This window comes from Artemia sp. Qi Xiang Cuo, chromosome 9 (assembly GCF_049724085.1).
Source record: "Artemia sp. Qi Xiang Cuo chromosome 9, ASM4972408v1, whole genome shotgun sequence".
NCBI lineage: Eukaryota > Metazoa > Arthropoda > Branchiopoda > Anostraca > Artemiidae > Artemia > Artemia sp. Qi Xiang Cuo.
In genome coordinates this window covers 60807047-60828169 of record NC_142802.1, presented here as the reverse complement: position 1 = coordinate 60828169, position 21123 = coordinate 60807047, and the positions used below count along the sequence as shown (strand labels likewise).

Genomic DNA, 21123 nt, shown 5'->3' with positions numbered 1-21123 from the left:
TCCTATCTTTAACAGGAACAAGCCAGGATTGAGTATGCTATATCTATTTATTAGCATACCAGTACAAGAGATTAATATTTTGCAGTCTGGCTGCATCTGCTACATCCTTAGCAATTTCATCCATGACATCCACTTCACACCTCCTTAATTCGCATTTTTATGCTTTCTCCACTTTCTTCACATTCCTCTCATTTTCATATGATCTACCACTCAAACAATTCTTATACAGGCACCTCCTCCTCTATATTAAACATAAAGTATTTTCACAAATATTCTAGCTACGTTTAATACTTTCTTCCCTAAAACACCATCTGCAACTTCACCAACTATTGTCCTAAAAGTGTCCCATTCATCTTCTACATTGTCAAATTTGAAATTCTCAAGCCTAGTGTTTAACTGTTCCTGGACAGCTTATATCAAATTCTTATCTTACAATCTATCAGCGTCGACAGCAAAACAAAGCTTTCTTATACATTATCTTGACAGACACTTATATCATGACTTTAAAAAACAAAAAGTCCAACAAGGTCGAAAACATAAAGATTTTAACACGAGGGTTCAGTTGCAAGGGGGTTCATTTGCACGGGGGTTCAGCTTTACGGGGTTGAGTTACAAGGGGGTTTAGTTAAATGTAGTTCAGTTTCACGAGGGTTCGGTCACACAGGGTTCAGTTGCACGGAGGTTCAGTTGAACAGGGGTTCAGTTGCTTGGGGTTGAACTACACGGGGGTTTAGTTTTAATGCCCAGTGGCTCTGCTGCCTGATTCTGTTGGGCTTTTTCTGTAGTATACTACCCTCACCCACAAAAATGAATACTAATCACGAGAAATCACGTAAAGCAGGTTGCAAAGTGGCAGAAGAATGCGAAGTGAGGCACAAACTGTGCCAACTGTGTGGCCCGTGTAGCGTTATAAGAGGTACATCAGGTGGGAAAAGGTCGATACCCCTCCGAGAGTCACAAATATTCATAAAATAACCTGCTCATTTTGTTTTGATTACACATAAAAAGAGTCGGAAAAAGATATGCAAATTAAATTCAATTTAATATAGATAATTCTTCCCCACAAAAAAATCACCCCGGAGAGCCCCCCCCCACTGATAATTTTCCCTGTAAAATTAAATTAAAAGTAAAGACGACAGTATTTTTTAATTTGAAAAGTTCAGAATACCAAATTCAGGGAAAGTTTACTTATTGAAAAAGAAAGTTTATAATTTTGGTTTTTAAGTGTGTTGTGTGACAGGATTCATAATTAATTAACCCGTTTATTGAATATCCAGAAAATGTGGATAATTTGACTAAAAACATCCATCTTGTGTTAATCTCGGTTGGCTCAAAACGTAATACGAGGCTCTGGGTGTGGGGGGGGGGGTATGCCATAAACCCTTACAGAAGTGTAACAAATCCAAGTTTTTGGCGACCGGACAAACAGTTTAGTAATCCATACAGGACATACATTTGATTTGATACATTAAAATGACGAAAAATTATGAACTCAGTTTTAATTCAGAAGGCTGATAGTAAAAACAGAAGTACCTGCCATTACCCCCTCGCCTGGGGTGTAATTTACTATGAGGCAGGGGAACAACTGCCCCCTCCAGACCCAAGTTTGACCCCCCCCCCAGCTGAAATTTATTTTCTGCAGAAAAATCTTGTCAAAACTAAGATAAGCCTGCAAAATCCAAGAATCCAGAGAAGGAGGTCAGTTTTGCTAGATGTTTTCCAGAGAAACTACGTAAGGATTGTTCTGGGTACCCGGCTGACTGACCGTGTTTCAAATCATAGGCAATACGAAAAATGTGGTTCAATACCACTCTTTAGGACTTTAATAAAAGAAAGGTAGAGGTGGCTAGGGCACGTTTTACAGATGAAGGATGACAGATTGCTGAAGATTGTTCTTTTCGGCCAACCATCTAGGGCTAAACGGAAAGCAGGTCGTCCCCGTCTGGGGTAGGAGGACGTCATAGAAAAAGATTTAAAGGAAATGGGAACTTCGTGGGCGGGTGTAAAAAGTGAGGCTTTGAATAGATTGGGGTGGAGGAGGATCGTGCGTAGCTGTGTTGGCCTCAGGCGGCTTGGTGCTGCGGTGAGTTGTTAGTAGTAGTAGTAGTAGTAGTTTATGGTAATATGTGACCATATTTCAGTTTTCACTGTCATTTCCACTTGATTTGGGAAAATTGGCTCCAATTTCGCTCCCCCAGGATTCGACAAAACTAAAACACTGTCCCCCTCCATATTTTATAAAATGTTTTCTATTTCTATCTTGCAGCTGTAAATGCCCAAGACTTGGATGTCTTGGTAAAAACGTTGAAGATGATTAATTGTCCGTTGATTGTATCAAAATTTGTATCATACTGTCATCTAGAAGAAGTTTGCAAAGAAACAAAGACCCGACTGCAGCTATCACTTTCAGAGAATAACGAAAAAAATACATTAATCCAAGCTGGACTTTGTTTTATGGGTGAGTTCTTTTTCAGTTTTTCAGTAAGAAGAGTAAAAAGATACCAAATGTCGATTAACAGGCAATACTATAACTTATCGATTATCTTCAAAGACGACAGTCACAATGCGTTGGTTTCAGGCTATCGGTTGGGGGCAGGAGAGGTGGACGGGAAATAGTAGTCGCAGCATTCGCAAATAGTAGTAGACTTTGATGTACTGAAGTCACGGCATAAATATATATATATGAAAAGCAGCGAAACGTCCTATACTCTCTATTAAAGATTTCACATCAAGGAACACACCAATCTAGAACTCTCTTCATAACTCAGGCTCTTCGCACACGCGCAATGACAAATGTTTAGCAAATTAAGACGGAAATTATCTGATCAAATGCCAAATAGCAACTGAAACTATTTCTCTGACGTAGGCTACTGGGAGCTTCCAATTCAGCGCGCTATAATCTGTGTCATTTTTGAAGAAACTTTTTGCTACTGTTTGTATACATATTTATGCTGTGATTGAAGTGAACTACGAAAAGTTAAGCAAGAGAAACGGGTTTTAATTTAAACAAAGCAGTGACAAAACTTAAAAAACAGACAACATTTTAATTAATAATAATGAACCGAGTTTTAACATTGATAATTCAGATGAAGAAAATTGAAAAAATTATCCGGTTTACAGCATTTCAGATGAATCTCACGGCAAGTGTAGCAGGAATGCTGTTGTCATATTTTTAAGTTTATTAGAGACAAATGCATATTAAAAAAAAATATTTCGCCTTTTAAATCTTCGGTAAATATTGTAATTTTTTTCTCCCTCAATAACATAACAAGGATTTGTACTTTATAGCAACCATTTTGGCTTGAAACTAAGGAAAACGCAAAAAAAGAGAGACGCAAAAGTACAACCTCTTCAAAGTTTGATTTTCCTTGTTGCTAAATAGAGGGAACAAAATGACGGCTTTTTTGACAATTGAACATCATATTCGAGGGGTTTTGGGCTCTTTTTCGAGGTTCTATAAATTTCTTCTCGGAATTATAAATTACTGTTCAGTCGAATTTGAATGAATATCACTATATACAATATAATGTTTTGTGATAAATATTTGTCATTTGAGCGTTTCTCTAAAAAAAAAACGTTTTTAATATTTGTGCTAACATTGGCCGTAATTTACTTCAATAATTTGTTAGACCAAGCTCCTTTTCCATTGACAAAAAATTAAGCAAGAGAAACGGGTTTCAATTCAGACAAAGCAGTGACAGAAGTTATAAAACAAACAGCACTTTAATTAATAAAAAAAAATTCCGAATATGACGTCATTGGAATACTATCATGTATCTTTTTTGCTCTTTAACTGCATATGAGTGTGACGTCATTCTCTGGAAAAAGGGTTAAAATATAGTCAGCCAAAGGGTTTACGTCCGGCCTATGAAATTTAAACTTTTTCGCATGCTAACCAATGGTCTACGTAGCGCAGATATCAACCCCCTGATTGTCTGCCTTTAACCGTGAGCGCAATGCGTGGTTGGAGGCAAATAATCCAACTCTCCCCGTGTTTTTCCTCCTTATTCTGCAGGTACCCATTTAGAGCTGGGTCGATTTCGCTGATCTTTAGAGAGTCACACAATTGAACCCCGTTTCAAAAAAAAAAAAATAGCAAATCCTGCCTATCACCCATAAAAATATTGCCATCCCCCCTCGGTAGCGCCTTCGCCCCACGCTGTGATTCATGGCTCTAGACGGAAATAATTTCTATACAGAAAAAAGGTGATTGCGTCAGCATGTTGGCCGGGCTGCACATGCCAGGTCAGAAATTGACACGAACATTCGGAGTGATTTAATGGTGGTAAAGAAAGAAAGTGTTTGAGTCACTTGCACTTCAGCTTCGTTTTGGTGTTTATTCTTTTTACTTAATAGTGCATTACCGCCTACCAGCTTCTTCATGCAATGAATCTTTTGTTCTCTTAGAAGAGCCGCTTGAGAAGTTGCATGTGAATCTTCCGTGCCTCTTCGCAGCAGATGATCTAAACGTTGATATGATTGGAATTAATACGAAATGCAACCGAGTATGATCCATACTCTCATATCATCTGGTATGCTTCTGTTACTTAACCAGAGTCACCAGTCAGGGCCGTATCCAGGATTCATGTGTGTGGGGGGGGGGTATTTCTCCAGAGGGGGATTAACACAAAAAAACTTTACAAAACGCGCCAGAAATTTGTTTATATGTATTTTGTTACGTTTTTACGAGTCAGACACACCCCTACTCCCGCCCTAGATACGGCCTTGTTACCGGTCCTAGTGATTTATCGCTATATCTGACGATTTTTTCTTGCCTAGTGGGTTGATTTTGACCTGGTAGCAACCTTGCAGTCATCAATAAATAAATGAAACCCAAAACGAACAGAAATTAATTAATAACCGAGTCAAACTCAATACGAGCAAAAACTACCATGAGCAGGGCTGACAACCCCCATACCTTCTCAAGACCAGAACATAATTTTTACTTCACCGAAAAAACAAATGACCATGGATTGTCAGTTTAATACACATATACTCATATTTATTCCTTAAAATTATAATAATTTTTATTTATTAAAGTCAAAAAGGTGAAACATTTACAACGTATTTTATTTTCAGTAAAATGCAAATTATGTTCTGATCTTGAGGAGGTATGGGAGGTATGGGGGTTGTCAGCCCTACTCATGTTGATTTTGGCTCGTTTTGAGTTTGACTCGGTTATTCATTGTAATATCTGTTCGTTTTGGGTTCAAGTCTCCTGGACTTGGATTATGCTGATGATTTAAGCATCCTAGATGAAAGTGTGAGCAAAATGAATAAAGTTTTAGAGGTTTTGCGAGTTCAGGGTGCTAGTATTGGTTTACCTTGGTAGTATTATTAGTAAAGATGGTGGGAGCAGTGAATATGTTAAAATTGGAATAGCCAAGGCTCAGGGTGTTTTTTCACAGTCAAAAAAAGGATGGAAGAATAGGAAGATAAGTCTGCAAATCATGATTAAAATATTAGAAGCTACAGTGATGACAGTGGTCAAATATGACTCTGAAGAATGGACGCTCTGAAAAGCAGATGAAGATTTGCTAGATGTTTTCCAGAGAAATTGCTTAAGGATTGTTCTGGGTACCCGGCTGACTGACCGTATTTCAAACAATAGGCTATACGAAAAATCAATAGGCTATACGAAAAAGATTTAAAGGAAATGGGAACTTTGTGGGCGGGTGTAAAAAGGGAGGCTTTGAATAGATTGGGGTGGAGGAGGAGCGTGCGTAGCTGTGTTGACCTCAGGCGGCTTGGTGCTGTGGTGAATTCGTCACCTGAAAATATTTCAGCCAAATCTTTTTTTCCAAAACCAGAAGGGAAACGAGCTTGAAAATTATTAAATAGTCATTTCAGAATCTAATATAACTAGAGCGTTGATTTTTGTTTCGAAATTAAGAACACCACTTGCTTATTTTATTTTGTTTATTTTTATGGGCTTAAGATGAGCCTTTCATGAAATAAAACGGGATGAATATCAGTTTCGGCCAAACCGCCTGAAAATTTCGGAACATAGGTAAGACATGGCAAAACGGAATCAGCTCAGCGTGAATTAGAAATGCGACTTTCGGCAAAACATATTTCATCTGATAGACAAATTTTAATTTCGACAATTAACTGGGAGTTTCACAATAAAATGTAACAAAAGATCAGTGGGAGGTCTCACTTAGCAACAAGCTTCTTGGAATTTCTGGTTTTAACCTTCAGAGCATTAACGGCAGAGGCTGCTTTGGGACACGCTGTGATTTCAGCTGAAGTACTATGCACCTCAGCTCTGTTACAACTTCTATTATGACTTTTCATATATGTCACATCTACTGCTGGCATGAAACGGTAAAGCGATTCTACGTCTTTTATTTTTGCTGTTGGCAACTCAACTACTGTGCTAGAAGGTACAGGAGGCAGCAACCTTTCCACAACATTCCCTGCTGACACATTGGGCAATGGCCTCCTTGGGCTAGCCTCTGGTGCAATCAGCGCTACAGGAGTAGTATCCGCAAGCGAAGTTTCGTAGAACACCCTTTTGCATAGTCCTTGCTTAAACTGTAGTAACTTCACCTTTGAAAATGGCAATAAGCTATAGCCTACTTGTAGCATTTGGACGTTTTGGCGTAATTAAAAAACTTCTGCTTGGTCATTGGAATAATGACGAACGGGTCACGGGGCCGAACAATCAAAAGCTTTTTTGTCAATTCTAGTAGCAAAAAGACTTCCTTGTACTTCAAAGACCTCTCAATGACGCTGTGAACAGCATCCACCTCCTGAATCGTGGAGTGGCCAGGCTCAGAATACTTCATCGTTATACTCTGGACGTGTGAATGCTTCTTCAGGATGTCTTGCATCATGCTGCTCATTACTTGATTAAAATTTTGAGGCACATATAAATCTGACTATGAAACAAAGTTTTTATGGCAGGATTGGTTGTTAAAACCTTATCAAGGATAGCACAAAGACCACAGGTAGTACCATATCAACTAGTTAAAACAAGGTATTCTGACCACAAACATCTATAAAGTTTTTTTATTAGCTATCATATATGTTTGCGAAATTTAAGAAGAGAAGTTAAGTTAAAACAAGTGATCTTCCTTTTGTAAAAAAAAGGACGGAACATCCCCCTTTGGCAAAGAAAAAACTTTTCCATATCAAAACACAATACGGGGTCATCCAAAGCCCTGTCCTTATCTCTTTCTTCTTTGCTGTCTAGTTTTCCTTTCATATGTTGTGCTTGAGAGGTTTTGACCTCCTCAGATACTTCAGTGCTATTTTGTTCATTAACCTTTTTTTTCTTCACAAACATCGCATCTCCCAGTTTAGGCACATGAAACGCAAGATTAAATTCATAATTGTAAACTTTTCTGTACATGTGTTCCTTGAGAGGCAACTTACCATCTTCCGCACACTTACTTTCATACAATGAATGCATTTTGCTTATATTGATTGAGAGGTTGAGGAACTTTCTGTTGGTTTTGGCACGACAGAAATAGGATTCAATGATTTGGAAGCTTTCACTTTGCTTTCTTATGTATGCGAGATCCTCTTCTTTACTTTTAGTCACATGATTTTGTGGTACTCTAACAGGAGGTACTTTATCACTTGATAACTTATGAGCATACTGTATCCACTTATCATCGATGTATAGGGTAGCAAAATAAAATCCTTTGCAGACCTCCACAGTTTTCTTATGAACTGACAGGTAATAGTGGAATGTATGCTTCCACCGAGTTTCTCTTTTTTTGTTCTTTTTTTTAGGTGAAGGTTTTGTTTTTTTCACATATTATATTCTTTTGGAATATTTTTACAATGACCAAAAGTTTTGAAAAACAATGTGACGATCAGTCTCCGAGAAACGTTCAAAACATTTGAAAGGACAGAATGAGGGCAATTAAAGGATTTCGCTTCCTTCTCCTTTCCGTATGCTTTTTTGGTAGCAGCGTTCAGACAAAAATTTTCAGAGTTTGCTGAATTTTCATCTGATTTTTTACCCACTTTTCCTTGTTACTTAACCTCTTTCTGACTTTTTTGGATGCAATATTTCTCATTTCTGTGCCATCATTTCCTTCTGTGGTTGGAGATATGCTAGCAGAAGCTGTTTCACTGATTTCTCTTGTAGCCTCTGGTTCACTTTCTGTTCTATTACTTGTCCGAGCAGTAGGAGAGCTGGACTGGCCAGCATCTTCGCAGAGTGCAGTACTTTCGACTTCCGATGAAGATCCCTTACTGGGTGGAGATTCTGGATCACTTTCCACTTGCGAGAAATACGTCGGGTCAGAATCTTCATCTGAAGACAAATCTTCGGGGCTAAAAAAGAAAGCTTTATGTTCACCCATGTTACTGGAACATTTTCTAAGAATGATTTTAGTGACACAAACCATTTCCACGCCTTTTCATTAGCCTACGCACAGAAAGGTCAAGGAACAAACACCTCGTATGTTTCATTGACTGAAATATTTGACCCAGCTTTTTGTGCTGGTCTAGAACACTAATTTGTTTCCTACTTGGGGAGCTAGTCCTGATTCAGCTGGCAGACCTCTTCCTAAATGGGATGTTCATGTCAATATTACATTCATGTGTCTTCCTAACTCTGATGAATACCCCAGATAGGCATTGTGATCCAAAATGCATTAAACCATGATAGCGGTTTGTGACTTCTTTTTTTTACTGGTTTACCTCAGGAAATTGTTATTGCAAGTGGCTCCCCAAAGTTTTCTTTAACTGAAAGCATTAAAAAACAATAAGTTCTATTTTCTATTCAATCTTATTTTTAGGGAGCCACTTGCAATAACAGTTTCCTGTGGTAAACCAGTATAAAAGAAGTCTTTAACCCCTGCCTAGGTTTAATACATTTAGGATCACAGTGCCTATCTGGGGTGTTCATCAGAGTTAGGAAGACACATGAATGCAATATTGACATCCATTCAGGAAGAGGTTTGCCAGCTGAATCAGGACTAGCTCCCCAAGTAGGAAACAGATTAGTGTTCTAGACTGTTTTCTGCCCATGAACCTTTATTAGCACCTCCTTTAGAACTGTTGAAGCAAACTCCAATTAATGCTGCTATACATACTTCTGTCTCAAAATATCTAATTCTTACCGTTCTGTTTCAAAAATATCTGGGGAAATCGACATTTTCAATCTCTTGGGCCTCATAATTATATCTTGTTCATCAAGATAAGAAAGATCGTCTTCTTCTTCTCCCTGGTCGTGTTCGGCAAATCAGCAACTTTCGACAAAACAGACCATGCTATAATCCCGTATGCGATTTGGCAAAACCACTTTAAAGAAATCGAAAAATACGCGATTCGGCAAAGGAGAACTGCAAAATACAGGCAGTTAGAGACGTCTTACAGCAATGTCAATTAGACCATTCGAAAGGAGATTTTTTTTACACAAGATGGCGTTTGTAACTTAGTTTCTCAAAAAATTGTTATTTTCGGCAAAACCACTTTCAGGCGACGAGTTGTTAGTAGTAGTAGTAGTAGTATTTGTGGTAGTTTTACGCTTAAAAGATTATTTGACTTTATTTCTGCTCATTTTTGGTTTAATGGGGTCTACCTTTCTTTGAAAAACTAGTTTTTTTTATTCATTTCTGTCCGTTTTCTATTCCGCAATCGGTTTCATGGAATTTTTTTTTATAGCTTTTAGGTTTTTTTTCTATAAGAATCCATATTTTAAATTGTCATTTTTGTATGTTGGAGAAACTTTTTCAATAATTATTAATCTTGACACAAATAGTATTGTTTGAGCTAATTTTGTAGCTCCTCAAGTTGGGCTGAAAAATAAAACTTAATATCATTCCCAATAACTATATTCCTAATATCTACTATCCTTGATATATATGCCCTTTGACAACCTGAATATATTTACGCTCTTTTGATTTATTTAATTTGTAAGTGAAGAAGTAGCATTAGTAGTAGCCCCGGAAGTATCAACTTTATATTCCCTGTCGTTCTCGATATATTTCTGTGCCTTTTAACTTATTTTGAAAGCAACATTTAGTTTTAAAGCATTATGAGCTAATTTCATAATTGTGGGGGGTTGACATACGCAATATTATTATAATAATAATATTTTATTGCCCGTCAAAATAAAACAAAAGAGAGGGAGTACACAAAAATATAAGAAAAAGATAAACAAGACGAATATACACGACAAAAACAAAATGCATAAAAATACAAGTTTTAGACACAATATAATACTCACTAGCAAGAAAAGACTGCTTAAACCATAGAGAAAACAAAAACACATTGAGTTCTACTGGCGAAGGATTTCAAACCACGGATGGCTTTTAACATTGTTATTGAACTTTGAGATTTGATTAAGGATAGCTGAATTTGGGTATGCTATATTATAATTTCTAATAAGAAAAGAATTTCAGGACCAAAGCAGGAGACAAAGCAGAAACTTAGCATACTTAAAGAAAACAGATCGAAATTTATGTTTATCGCACTTGTGAAAAATTCTGCAAAAAGGAATCAAATGCAAAAATGGGGGAGTGCAATTGCATTATAAAGGTGAGCTAAAACTTTTCTGTTGAACTCAGCTTATTTGAAACAATTTTACTATATGCAAAACCAATTCGCTTCTGTAGATGGTCGATAAGCAATCGGCGGGTTTGATTTTAGAGTTGAACCGATAGGAAGGCCAAGGTAAGTAATGAACTGGACTGGCTTAACATTTGTATTTACAAGAGCAATCGTAAAACCATCGGGGACTGATTTCTAATTAAAAAGCAGGATTTCCGACTTGTCTGCGTTAAACTCTAATCCAAGCTGCTTATAATCATTTTGGAGGATGTTAAAGTTTTCCTCTATACCCAAAATAGTACGAGTCGATTTAAGTATATCATCCGCGTATAATATTAACAAAACATTGATACATCGCAGGACGCAAGTTGTTTTACATCTCTCTTGTCCTCGGATTATTGTATTATTAAAAGCAGTAGGTGAAGACATTGCCTCTTGTCGAGCCCCTTTTTTAACCGGGACAACAGGATTATTTTTTATTTTATGATCCGGATGCTGATGCGAGAGCTTAAGTTCGGCTTTAAGATTTGCATACAAATCTTTTAAAGGAAGAAGGGTCCCTTTTTTTACACTGCGATTTCCCATATCCAATATCAAATCATCATGAATCAAAGAGCCAAAGGCACGTTGCACATCGCAAGCCACGAGAGCCAAACTTTCTCCAGTTCTCTCGGCGTCAACGAGAATAGATTCTACGGCAGACAACGCGTGGCAACAGCCCAGACGCGGCTGGAATCCAAACTAAGAGTCTGGGCTATAACACTTATATTGGACTTCATTAATTATGAAAAGCTTAAATAGTTTACAAAAAGTTGTCGAAATCGTGATCGGCCGAAAAGAAGAACATTCCCGATGAGGTTTACCTTTCTTCGGGAACGGAGTTAAAGCCCTAATGTCAAAATATGACAGAACTATTCCGGTGACGAAAATCATTTGAAATAACAGTGTAATATGATGAAGGAATAATTGACTACATATTTTGATCTGGAACGCGGAAATGCTATCTGAACCCCTGGATTTCTTTTTCTTAAGGCGATTAATAGCATTCATTACACACTCTCGAGAGACTATAACATCAGAATTAGACGAACTAGCTAAGAAAGAATCTAACTCTCACTTATCATAATCCGCAAGACACTTTTCAGGGGCAGAGAACATGTTCTCATAATATTTAACCCGAGTTGATTCAGGGATGTCATAATCCGATATATTATTAAGGCAATTACTCTGTGGTTTTAGCACACATTTTTCAAAGCTCATTTGGATCCCTAAGAACTTTTTCGGAATAAACTGACTGAATTGAGCTCCTATGCTTGGCAAGCTCATTTGCAAACTGTTTTTTAGTCTGGAATCTTATCTGATGTACAATACCAGACCTAGGAGAGCCAGTCTCTCCAAATTGTGCCCTATCATATGCTTCACAAAGTGCTGGGTTCTTTGACCACCCAATAATTTCCGTCCCTCTTTTAATACGCTTAATAGGAACAGCCACAAGTTCGGCAACACGCAAAGAATGAATCAATTCGGCACAGTGTACATTTAGCTGCAATCGCGTATCAACTGAGTCTGCACAAGCAGACTTACAAAGTAGATCATAGGGCACACGGATTTTGTCCAGGATTACATCACACGACTCATTAAATTTTTGAACATTAACCCTAGACCAATTCGGTAACTTAATCCACCTTTTACTGGACTCGGCACTGTCTATATCTTGTGGTAACTGAGCCTGCGGGAAATATGCTCTAAACTTGAGTGGGAGATGGTCAGACATAAATTTATTATCCATAACAAGCACAGAGGGAACATTAAGAGATTCGCTTGCTACAACATGGTCCAAGTTGGACGTACTTCCAGAGTTATGAATGAATGTGTATTTTTCACTTTTGGCTCTGACGCATTAATCATCACTCATAATGCCGAGTAAAATACTTCTGCGACTTGACACCGCGTGGTCGTCGAATTCCAGGTTGCAGTTGAAGTCACCGACCATAATACAATGAAGCTTTCCTTGACGAGCTTTTTCCAGGCATTTAAAAGTTTTAGACACACTAATTCCGAAGCGACGTTCCAATTTGTCGTCCCTGTAGTCAGTGGGAAGACAGACATGAATTAGAGCTACGTTGCTTACTCTAACAGCAAGGCAGTAGTCCTCCGAATCCAAAAGATCGGAGCTTAGGTTTGATTGAACTTTCGCTCCCAAACCACCTGAAGGAAGACCACAATATTTTGTGTGCTTCGCAGGGACAGACTGTGTATTATGAAAAGGTGAAATATTCAACAAGTTTATGCCCTGCTCCATAGTAAAATGCTTTTGTAGGCATATTATGTCGCACTCACGTAGAAAATCAAGGACGAAGGTGGATCGGTTTATAAAGTTCCCATTGATATTCCAAGATATCAGACTATGTGATGTTCGGGGTTGCTCGGTCATGGCCTAGCAGAGGCTGGCTTCTGTTTAGCAACGGGGCAATTTACGCTGTAGCATGTGTGACGGTTTTTCTTACATACTACACAAAACTAGCGCTAGTGCATGGATTGGATTTGCTGGACGCGTGATCAGCTGCTCCAAAGCGACCGCAAATGGCGATATTATTACAATTGGTCGCAAGATGGCCTTCGGCGTGACAAGAGAAGCATCTTCTTGGCAAAAACTTGTATTCATCAACAGGAAGTACTTCGTAATCAATTTTGGCTCCGTGTTCAAGGAAGGAGTCCAAATCAGTGCGGGTGTCAAAGTAAACTTTGTAAGAACGTGAGCTTCCGATCCTGACTGCTTTGCAAACTCTGGGGATAAGGTATAACACATCTTGTTCCTCAATCTTGACGGGAATTCTTTTCACTACCCTAATAAAGTTTGGGGGCCTTAGTGACGCATTTATCGTGGGTTGCTAGCCTTTTATGTGGTCAACAATAGCTTCAGCAGCATCTCTAGATTTAACTATAAGTTTCCAGTCAGCTTTAATCTTACGTAGTTTACTGATTTGAGAACGATTCAAACACACTGAGTCGACAAAGGATTTACGAGCACTGGGGGTGTTCAGTGATCCAGGTAAGTTCCTGAGTACAACTGCATAAGATGGAGCCTCGGATTCCGATGTATTGAATTTCGAGTGCCAAGAAATAGGTTTTCATTGTTTGGTTCCACTAAATAATCAATTTTCCGGCCTAGTTCGTTTAGTTTCACAGCCAGAGTAACCACTACTGCATCACCTAAAGTGGGAACAGAGCAAGGATTTTCAATTACTAATTTTGGCATTGGCTTCTTTTCTTTATCTCGAGCGTGTAACCATTTACAAATTCCTGTAACATTGTCTTCGCATTTCACATTTCTAACGAACCTACTCGTAAACTGGAACTTATCACGCAGCATTTCTTTCGCTGTAATTATGTCGTCTTTACTAAAGAAGCTTGTTGTTTTACCAACAATTAACTTAATCTTCGCATCCTCTGTCATTGATCAATAAATAAAGTTCAAAACAGGGTTTAATATTAATCCCGTCATGGTACCAGAAACTTGTCTAACTGGATTTATCACCTGGCGATCAAACTCCAAATCACTGTCAAAATATCCAGTCTAATATTCAGGGCAAAAGTCCGTTCATTTCACTAGGTAAAATAAGTTCATACACTGCACCGCAGGTACGTGCCATGTTTTTGTTTTTAAACAGTGGGGATTTCACACTCACCGAGATACCTGAGGTACTGTTCTTAGCATTCTCGGCAATTTTTTTCGCAGCACGCTTTGACTTAACAACAAGTTTCCATTCTGAAGTGGATTTTTTAAGTTCAGTTATTTCCCGTGAGGCCTCAGGGCAAAGCTTATCAACAAAGTCCTTACGAGCACTAGGTGAGGCCAGGTTTGCAGGACAGTTCTTTAGTACAAAGGCATACGTAGGAGCTGGAGCAGGGTCAGTGGTTAGGTTGGTATCCATTCTAGCTTGCCAAACAGGGCCAGAATACGTCACATTCTCTAAAAAGCCGTCAGTTTTTCGAGAAAGTTCATTAACTTTCGAGACTAAAGTAGCCGTGACTTGCCTCCCCGATTGTTGGGGTTTAGGAAGGGGAGAAGATCAAAAAAGTGGGAAGAGGTAGATTATCCTTTGCCGCCTGATTTAACTGTTTACATATGTTAAATACATTATCTTCATCCTTCGCATGTTTCACACATCGGCTCTGAATACTCAGCTCTTTATACAAGAACTCTTTAGCACTGATAATAGTACCATGAAATACTAAAATATTAGATAATAGTACTATCCCTTGAGACACAGTTACTGGACTGTTCTACTCTTCTAAACAAAATGTCTGTCTCAAATTTTTTTTGGATATGTTTGAAAAACGAATGGGCTTGGGAGGAAGGATACTTGTCCTCCAATTTTCTTTGACTCTTAAAAAAGGCACTGGAACTTTTAATTTCCAATTAAATAGGCTCCTTTAAAAGTTTCAATGGTATTTCTAGCTATTATAGAGTGGCGCTGCCTATGATATTGCTAATATGCCCTTTTGAGCATCTGCATGCATATAATTTTTTCGTTTAATTGAAAATCCCCCTAAACGTGCCCTAAAAGTTTCACTTTAATACCCTTAGCGTCATTAGTTACAGTTACTGTAGTGGTTGCATTTCATAGGCAGCGCAATCGCGCTGCCCAATTAAAGAACGATGTTGGCAAAATGTATTATTTTTTTTCCCTTTAGACCAGGGCACTTCGTATCGAAGGAGTTGTCGAAGAAACTTGGAAAAGGGCTCATTCGATTAGAAATTGGAATGGTTAGCGCCCTTTTTAATAGTCGAAAGTGATTGGAAGGCAACTAACACCCCTTCCACGCCCACATCCAATCAAAATTTTGAGATAGCCATTTGGTTCAGCGTAGTTGATTTCCAGCTAGAAATTATGTTTTTGAGGAGGACACTCTCCCACAGCCCTCAGGGTAAGGGTTGTAAGTTATGCCCTGGGGGGATATAGGTTTTTATAGAAAGCTTTGTCGTAGAAACTTTAAAAAGGGCTCATTCGATTGGAAATTCAAAGGGCTATAGCCCTTTTTGATAGTCGAAAGTGATTGGAGGGCAACTGACCCCCCTCTCACGCCCACCTTTTCCCCAAACATATCCAATAAAAATTTTGAAATAGACATTTTGTTCAACTTAGTTCAAAATTCTGAAAATTAGGTCTTTGAGAATGATAACCCCCCCCCCCCCACACACACACACACACACACAGTCTTCAGGGCAAGGGTTTTAAGTTATGCCCTGGGTGCATATAAGGTTTTTATAGAAAGTTTTATTGTAGAAACTTGAAAAAGGGCTCATTCGATTGGAAATTAAGAGGGCTAGTGCCCTTTTTAATAGTCGAAAGTGATTGGAGGGCAACTAACCTCCCTTTCACGCCGACCTTTTCCCCAAACACATCCAATCAAAATTTTAAGGTCGCCATTTTGTTCAACGTAGTTAAAGGTTTTAGAAATTAGGTTTTGGAGTGCGAATTGTTTTCTGGCCTTGGGAAGGCATAGGGGTTTTAAGCTCTACTCATGTTAATTTCTGCTCGTTTTGAGTTTGACTCGGTTATTTATTGTAATTTTTGTTCGTTTCGGGTTTCATTTATTTATCGATACTGATTCAGCCCTCTATCGATTTTGGCTATTTAAAAGAAACTAAAACTTTCAATTTCGAACAAAATGAGCCTCCTCTAAAGTTCACAAGACTACCCATTCCATAAAGCTTACATGTCCCGGGGCATAGCTTACAACCCTTGACCCCCCCCCCGACTCTGGGTGCTCTTGCCAACCCTGAAGGCCTTGTTATGTATTATTTGGACTATTTTTAAATAAATGGCTAAGTTAAATTTCTATTAGATGCATTTGAAAAAAATAGGACTTAAGAGGGGGGGGGCTAGTTACCCTCCAATCACTTTGACTCTTAAAAAGGACACTAGAACTTCTGATTCCCAATCCAATCAGCCTCCTCCAAAGTTTATGCGACCCTTTCCATAAAAACCTTATATGCTCCCAGGTCATAGCTTACAACCCTTGAGCTGAAGGCTGTAGGGGGGGGGGTCATTCTCATAGACATAATTACTGGACCCATCAACTACACTGAAAAAATTGGCTATCTCAAAATTTTGACTGGATGCGTTTGGGGAAATGATGGGTGTGAGGGGGGGGGCTGGTAGCCCTCCAATCACTTTCTACTATTTAAAAGGGCACTAGAGCTTGCAATTTCCAATTGAGTGAGCCCCCTTTGAGTTTCTACGACACCTCTTTCTATTCAAAGTGCCCTGATCTAAGAAAAAAAAAATCATAAAAAAAGGAATAAATAAACAACATATTATGCCCATATCGCTCTTTACTTAGGCAGCGCTATTGCGCAGCCATTGAAATGAGTTCAACTAGTCTTTTGACGCACCTTGTTTCCGTGGCTAGCCTGTGTGAGTAACGACAGAGTTTCTGGTCAGAAGGAAAACACAAGTTTTTTGGCTCTACTGGTCCATGATTCATAAGAGAGCATTTTTTTAGATTTTCTGCAAGAATCCTTTCTTCTTCCGCCTTGGGACCTGACAGTTTTACTATGTTTTCTTCGCAAACTGATTGTACAGTGTCTCTGCCTCCTCACGCTTTCTTGACTCACAACTGATAATCTCGTCCTCTTGATCTAGGCAAGTAGTGTCGATTTTTTAACACAAAATACTACTGGGCACAATTATTTGACTTGTCTTTGAGAGCCATATGAAGCAGCCTTGTCCATCTGTTCATATTTGTTCAGCTATGGCTCTAACTTTGTCGACAGAGAACTTATTTCATTTTGACTTAGTAGAAAACACATATTGTCAAGGATTCATCTGTGTTTATACCTTGAATGCCAAACTTTTAGTGATGGGGTTGGTTCGGACTCAAAATTACTGCGTCTGGTCTATCACTATGAATCCTCTTGCGACATTAATGTAATTTGAGAAAAAATAAATAGATGGCGCCCAATCATTTGTGCTAAGATCTTCCTGAGTCAGCTATTTTTGTCCTGAAGAAATACGATTGCAAATCCAGCATTGGGTTGCAGCACCAGCAAGATGGTTTTATATCGGGTTGAAGAAATCGGTTCACTCTCCGTCTGTAACTTTTAATTTTCTTGCTTTTCTTTCTAATTTTAAAAAGCAGGAACTTTCAACTTGATCTAATTTATTTCCAAGTCTAACTTACTGTAAAAGACTCCAGAAGAAGTTATCAATTATTTTTCTATTATAAAGAATCAGAAATTATGATAGAGGTATAGGATGCGGTGCCACGGGAGAACCTATCGAATACTCTATTATCCAGATATATTGACGGGGGTGCAGATTAGGCAGGCTAGGAGAGTAAATTCGCCCCCCTATATCTAAAAAAAAATTGTTACATGTATTTTCATTATGAAAATTAGGAAGAGAACTGTTCCCTCCTAGATTTTGCATATTACCTTTTTTGTATTCTCATTAAAATAAAATAGAAAAAAATCCTCCCCCTACATTTTCGTGAATAAGTGCCTCTGTACAATTGCATTAATATTGTGAGTTTGCAAGTAATTCAGCGGTATTAATTAAATTGGATGATTATATTATACCGCTTTAGACACTGCTTGAATAAGAGTAATTTATTTTAGCTGAACAAGACTCCCCAACCATTCTCTGAATAACACTAGCCCAAACCTCTATATAGTTTTAATCTTATTCCTTCTCTAACTACATGGAAGGAAAAGCTAGTTTTCCTGCCAAAGTTATGATTGAATTTTGAGAATGCATGATTCAAATGAATTTTTTATAGATCTTATTTATAATCTGTAAATTTTGGAGAGTTTTTGCTTTTTTTATCAGTTAATATTTTTACGTTAAAAAGCTTATTCTGCTTTAAAAAATTTATGACTCTTTGATGGTTCCTTCGATATTGTACGAGTTTATATTAACTTTCAAGATATTCTCAAATAATTTAAGATAATTAAATCAATATTTTGAGGAATACTCTGCGATTTGAAAAATATAAATGTTTTTTTTTCTTTCTAGAAGCTGGAAAGTTGAGGGAAGCAAAGAAATATGCTCAATGTGGCCTGGAGCTTAGCGTAATATCCAAAGACAAGGAAATGTCGATATTCTGTTGTCTTCTGATAGCTGTTATCCATGGTAAGTTTCAAAAAAGTTCAATTTTTGTAAAAAGGTGTGACTAGGCAGCTAAGAGCTATATCCGAGCTATATCTCTCTAGTAGTCCCACAATTCTTTATACTATCTTTGTATGCTATATCTGTATATTCATATTTGCTATATTATACGCAACTATACTATGTCTGCATTTATGATGAGTAATTATATTTACTATATGTATTTCTTTGTTTCTTCTCATTTAGCTAATTTTATTTTGTGTAGACTTTGGTATATAGCCTATATTCATTTCTTAAAAGAAAAAAAGTGAAAAAACACTATATAAGTTACCCCTCTGTCTCCTAATTATTTTATTATAGATGTGTAAATTATCTTCATCTTAACTAAGTTAGCCCAACTTAAGCTTATGATTAGGGGGGGGGTTCCGGGCTGTGAGACTTAAGTTACACCCCAAAAGGGTTTCGGATTGCAAAAATATGGCCCAAATATAGCAGAAAAACTTAATATTTCACTAGGTTGAATTATACTTTTTTCCTTTTGACAAAATGAATGTTTTAAACTAAAGTATTACTACTTGAACAAGCAAATATGTGTAACTAATGTGAATCTTGTAATTTTTTCATTTTTTATTATTTTTATAATTAATATAATTTTTTCGAAACCCCAAAAGGGTTTCGAATTGCAAAGAGGTGGCCCAAATTTTGCAGAAAAAGTTAACATTTCACTAGGTTGAATTGTCCTTTTTTCCTTTGACAAAATGAATGTTTTAAACTAAAGTATTACTGCTTGAACATGCAAATATGTGTAACTAATGTGAATCTTGTAGTATTTTTATTTTTTATTATTTTTATAATCAGTGTAAATTTTTTTTCAAAATATTGTTTGTACGTGTAAGGGAAGACGATGCAAGTTAGTGAAATTCTCTTTTGAATTCCTTTTGTCTTCGAGTCTCCCATTTCCTAACTCCACAGAAGAAATTTCTATATATCCTGTGTTTAAGTATATGCCTATCTTAAAGTCACTTGGATTATTTCTTTACCAAACCAAAAAAATATGGAGTATAACTAAAACAAATGCTTTAATAAAAAAAAATTAGTACCGTAATTAAACTAAATAAATGATCGAAGAAGAAAAATTATTTAGCACTGTAAATGCTTAAAATTGGCTTCAAATCCGTCGAAGGGGTTTTAAAAGGGAAATACGTCAACACTTTTCCTAAAATTTGTAGGAAGGTTGTTTTTGCTGATGTTGGTTAAATTGTTTCTTAGAGGTCTACTAAGAGCATTCAAATAAAAAGACGGCCAAAATTAGGCTGATTTTGACTGCACACATTTCTTAGAGGTCTACTAAGAGCATTAAAATAAAAAGAGTGCCAAAATTAGGCTGATTTTGGCTAAACATATTTCTTAGAGGTCTACTAAGAGCATTCAAATAAAAAGAGTGCCAAAATTAGGCTATTTTCTGCTACAGATATTTCTTAGACGTCTACTAAGAGCATTCAAATAAAAAGAGGGTCAAAATTAGGCTGATTTTGGCTATACATATTTCTAAGAGGTCTACTAAGAGCATTCAAATAAAAAGAGTGCCAAAATTAGGTTAATTTCTGCTACATATATTTCTTAGACGTCTACTAAGAGCTCAAATAAAAAGAGTGCCAAAATTAAGCTGATTTTGGCTAAACATATTTCTTAGGGGTCTACTAAGAGCATTAAAATAAAAAGAGTGCCAAAATTAGGCTAATTTCTGCTACAGATATTTCTGAGACGTCTACTAAGAGCATTCAAATAATAAGAGGGACAAAACAAAAAGCAGAACAAACGAAAGTGCCCAATGAATCATTGATCATAATTGTAAGCAAGGATTCCCCCTTGAATAAGTTTGGGGTCTTAGTTTCCCCCAGACAAAATTTATAGGTAATCCCCTATAGAAAGTCAACATATCTAGAATATATATCTTCCTTTATGTACTTAGATTATGTAGACTATTGAGTTTGAACAATTTTCTGTTTATATCTTAGGGTTTTTATTTGAAAAATAAAATAAAAACAAGAAAAAAAATGTGACTGGATCACAATGCTAAAAATATTCAATTTCTATTTAGGGTTAAATGGCAACTTCGACAAAGCATCTGATCGCATAATTCATGCTCGCCAAATCTTTGAAATGTCCAGGATACCATCACCAGAACCATACTCACAATCCTTCGACAAGCCTTAAAATTTTAGGAGGAGAATTGCTGAAATTTCTACAAATCATTTTTTTCTGAATATAAACTTTATAAATATTGTGTTCGAACAAAAGGTTAGGCTGTCTTTTTTAGTTCATATTTATTTGATTATAGAAGTGCGTTTAAACTGTAGATCACAAGAAATTGCAAGAAAAATACACAAGGGGGTTTTTCGGGCTGACCATCGAAGTGATTACTCATCTCCCATTTGTGTACAAGTCCGGACATGAAGAAAAAGCTTTTTTTTTTTCAAGGAATGTTTTG

The 21123-nt window shown here is 37.2% G+C and overlaps 1 protein-coding gene across 1 annotated transcript in view; it reads left to right on the top strand.

Annotated features, from left to right (window-relative positions):
* LOC148948898 (uncharacterized) overlaps positions 1-20871 on the top strand; it is a 97368-nt gene extending 76497 nt beyond the window's left edge. The window contains exons 8-10 of the mRNA XM_089094124.1: positions 2267-2458; positions 18540-18656; positions 20734-20871. Coding sequence (XP_088950250.1) covers positions 2267-2458; positions 18540-18656; positions 20734-20849 — 425 coding nt within the window. The 3' untranslated portion in view covers positions 20850-20871. The remainder of the gene's footprint in view (positions 1-2266; positions 2459-18539; positions 18657-20733) is intronic.
* The last annotated feature ends 252 nt before the right edge of the window (positions 20872-21123 follow it).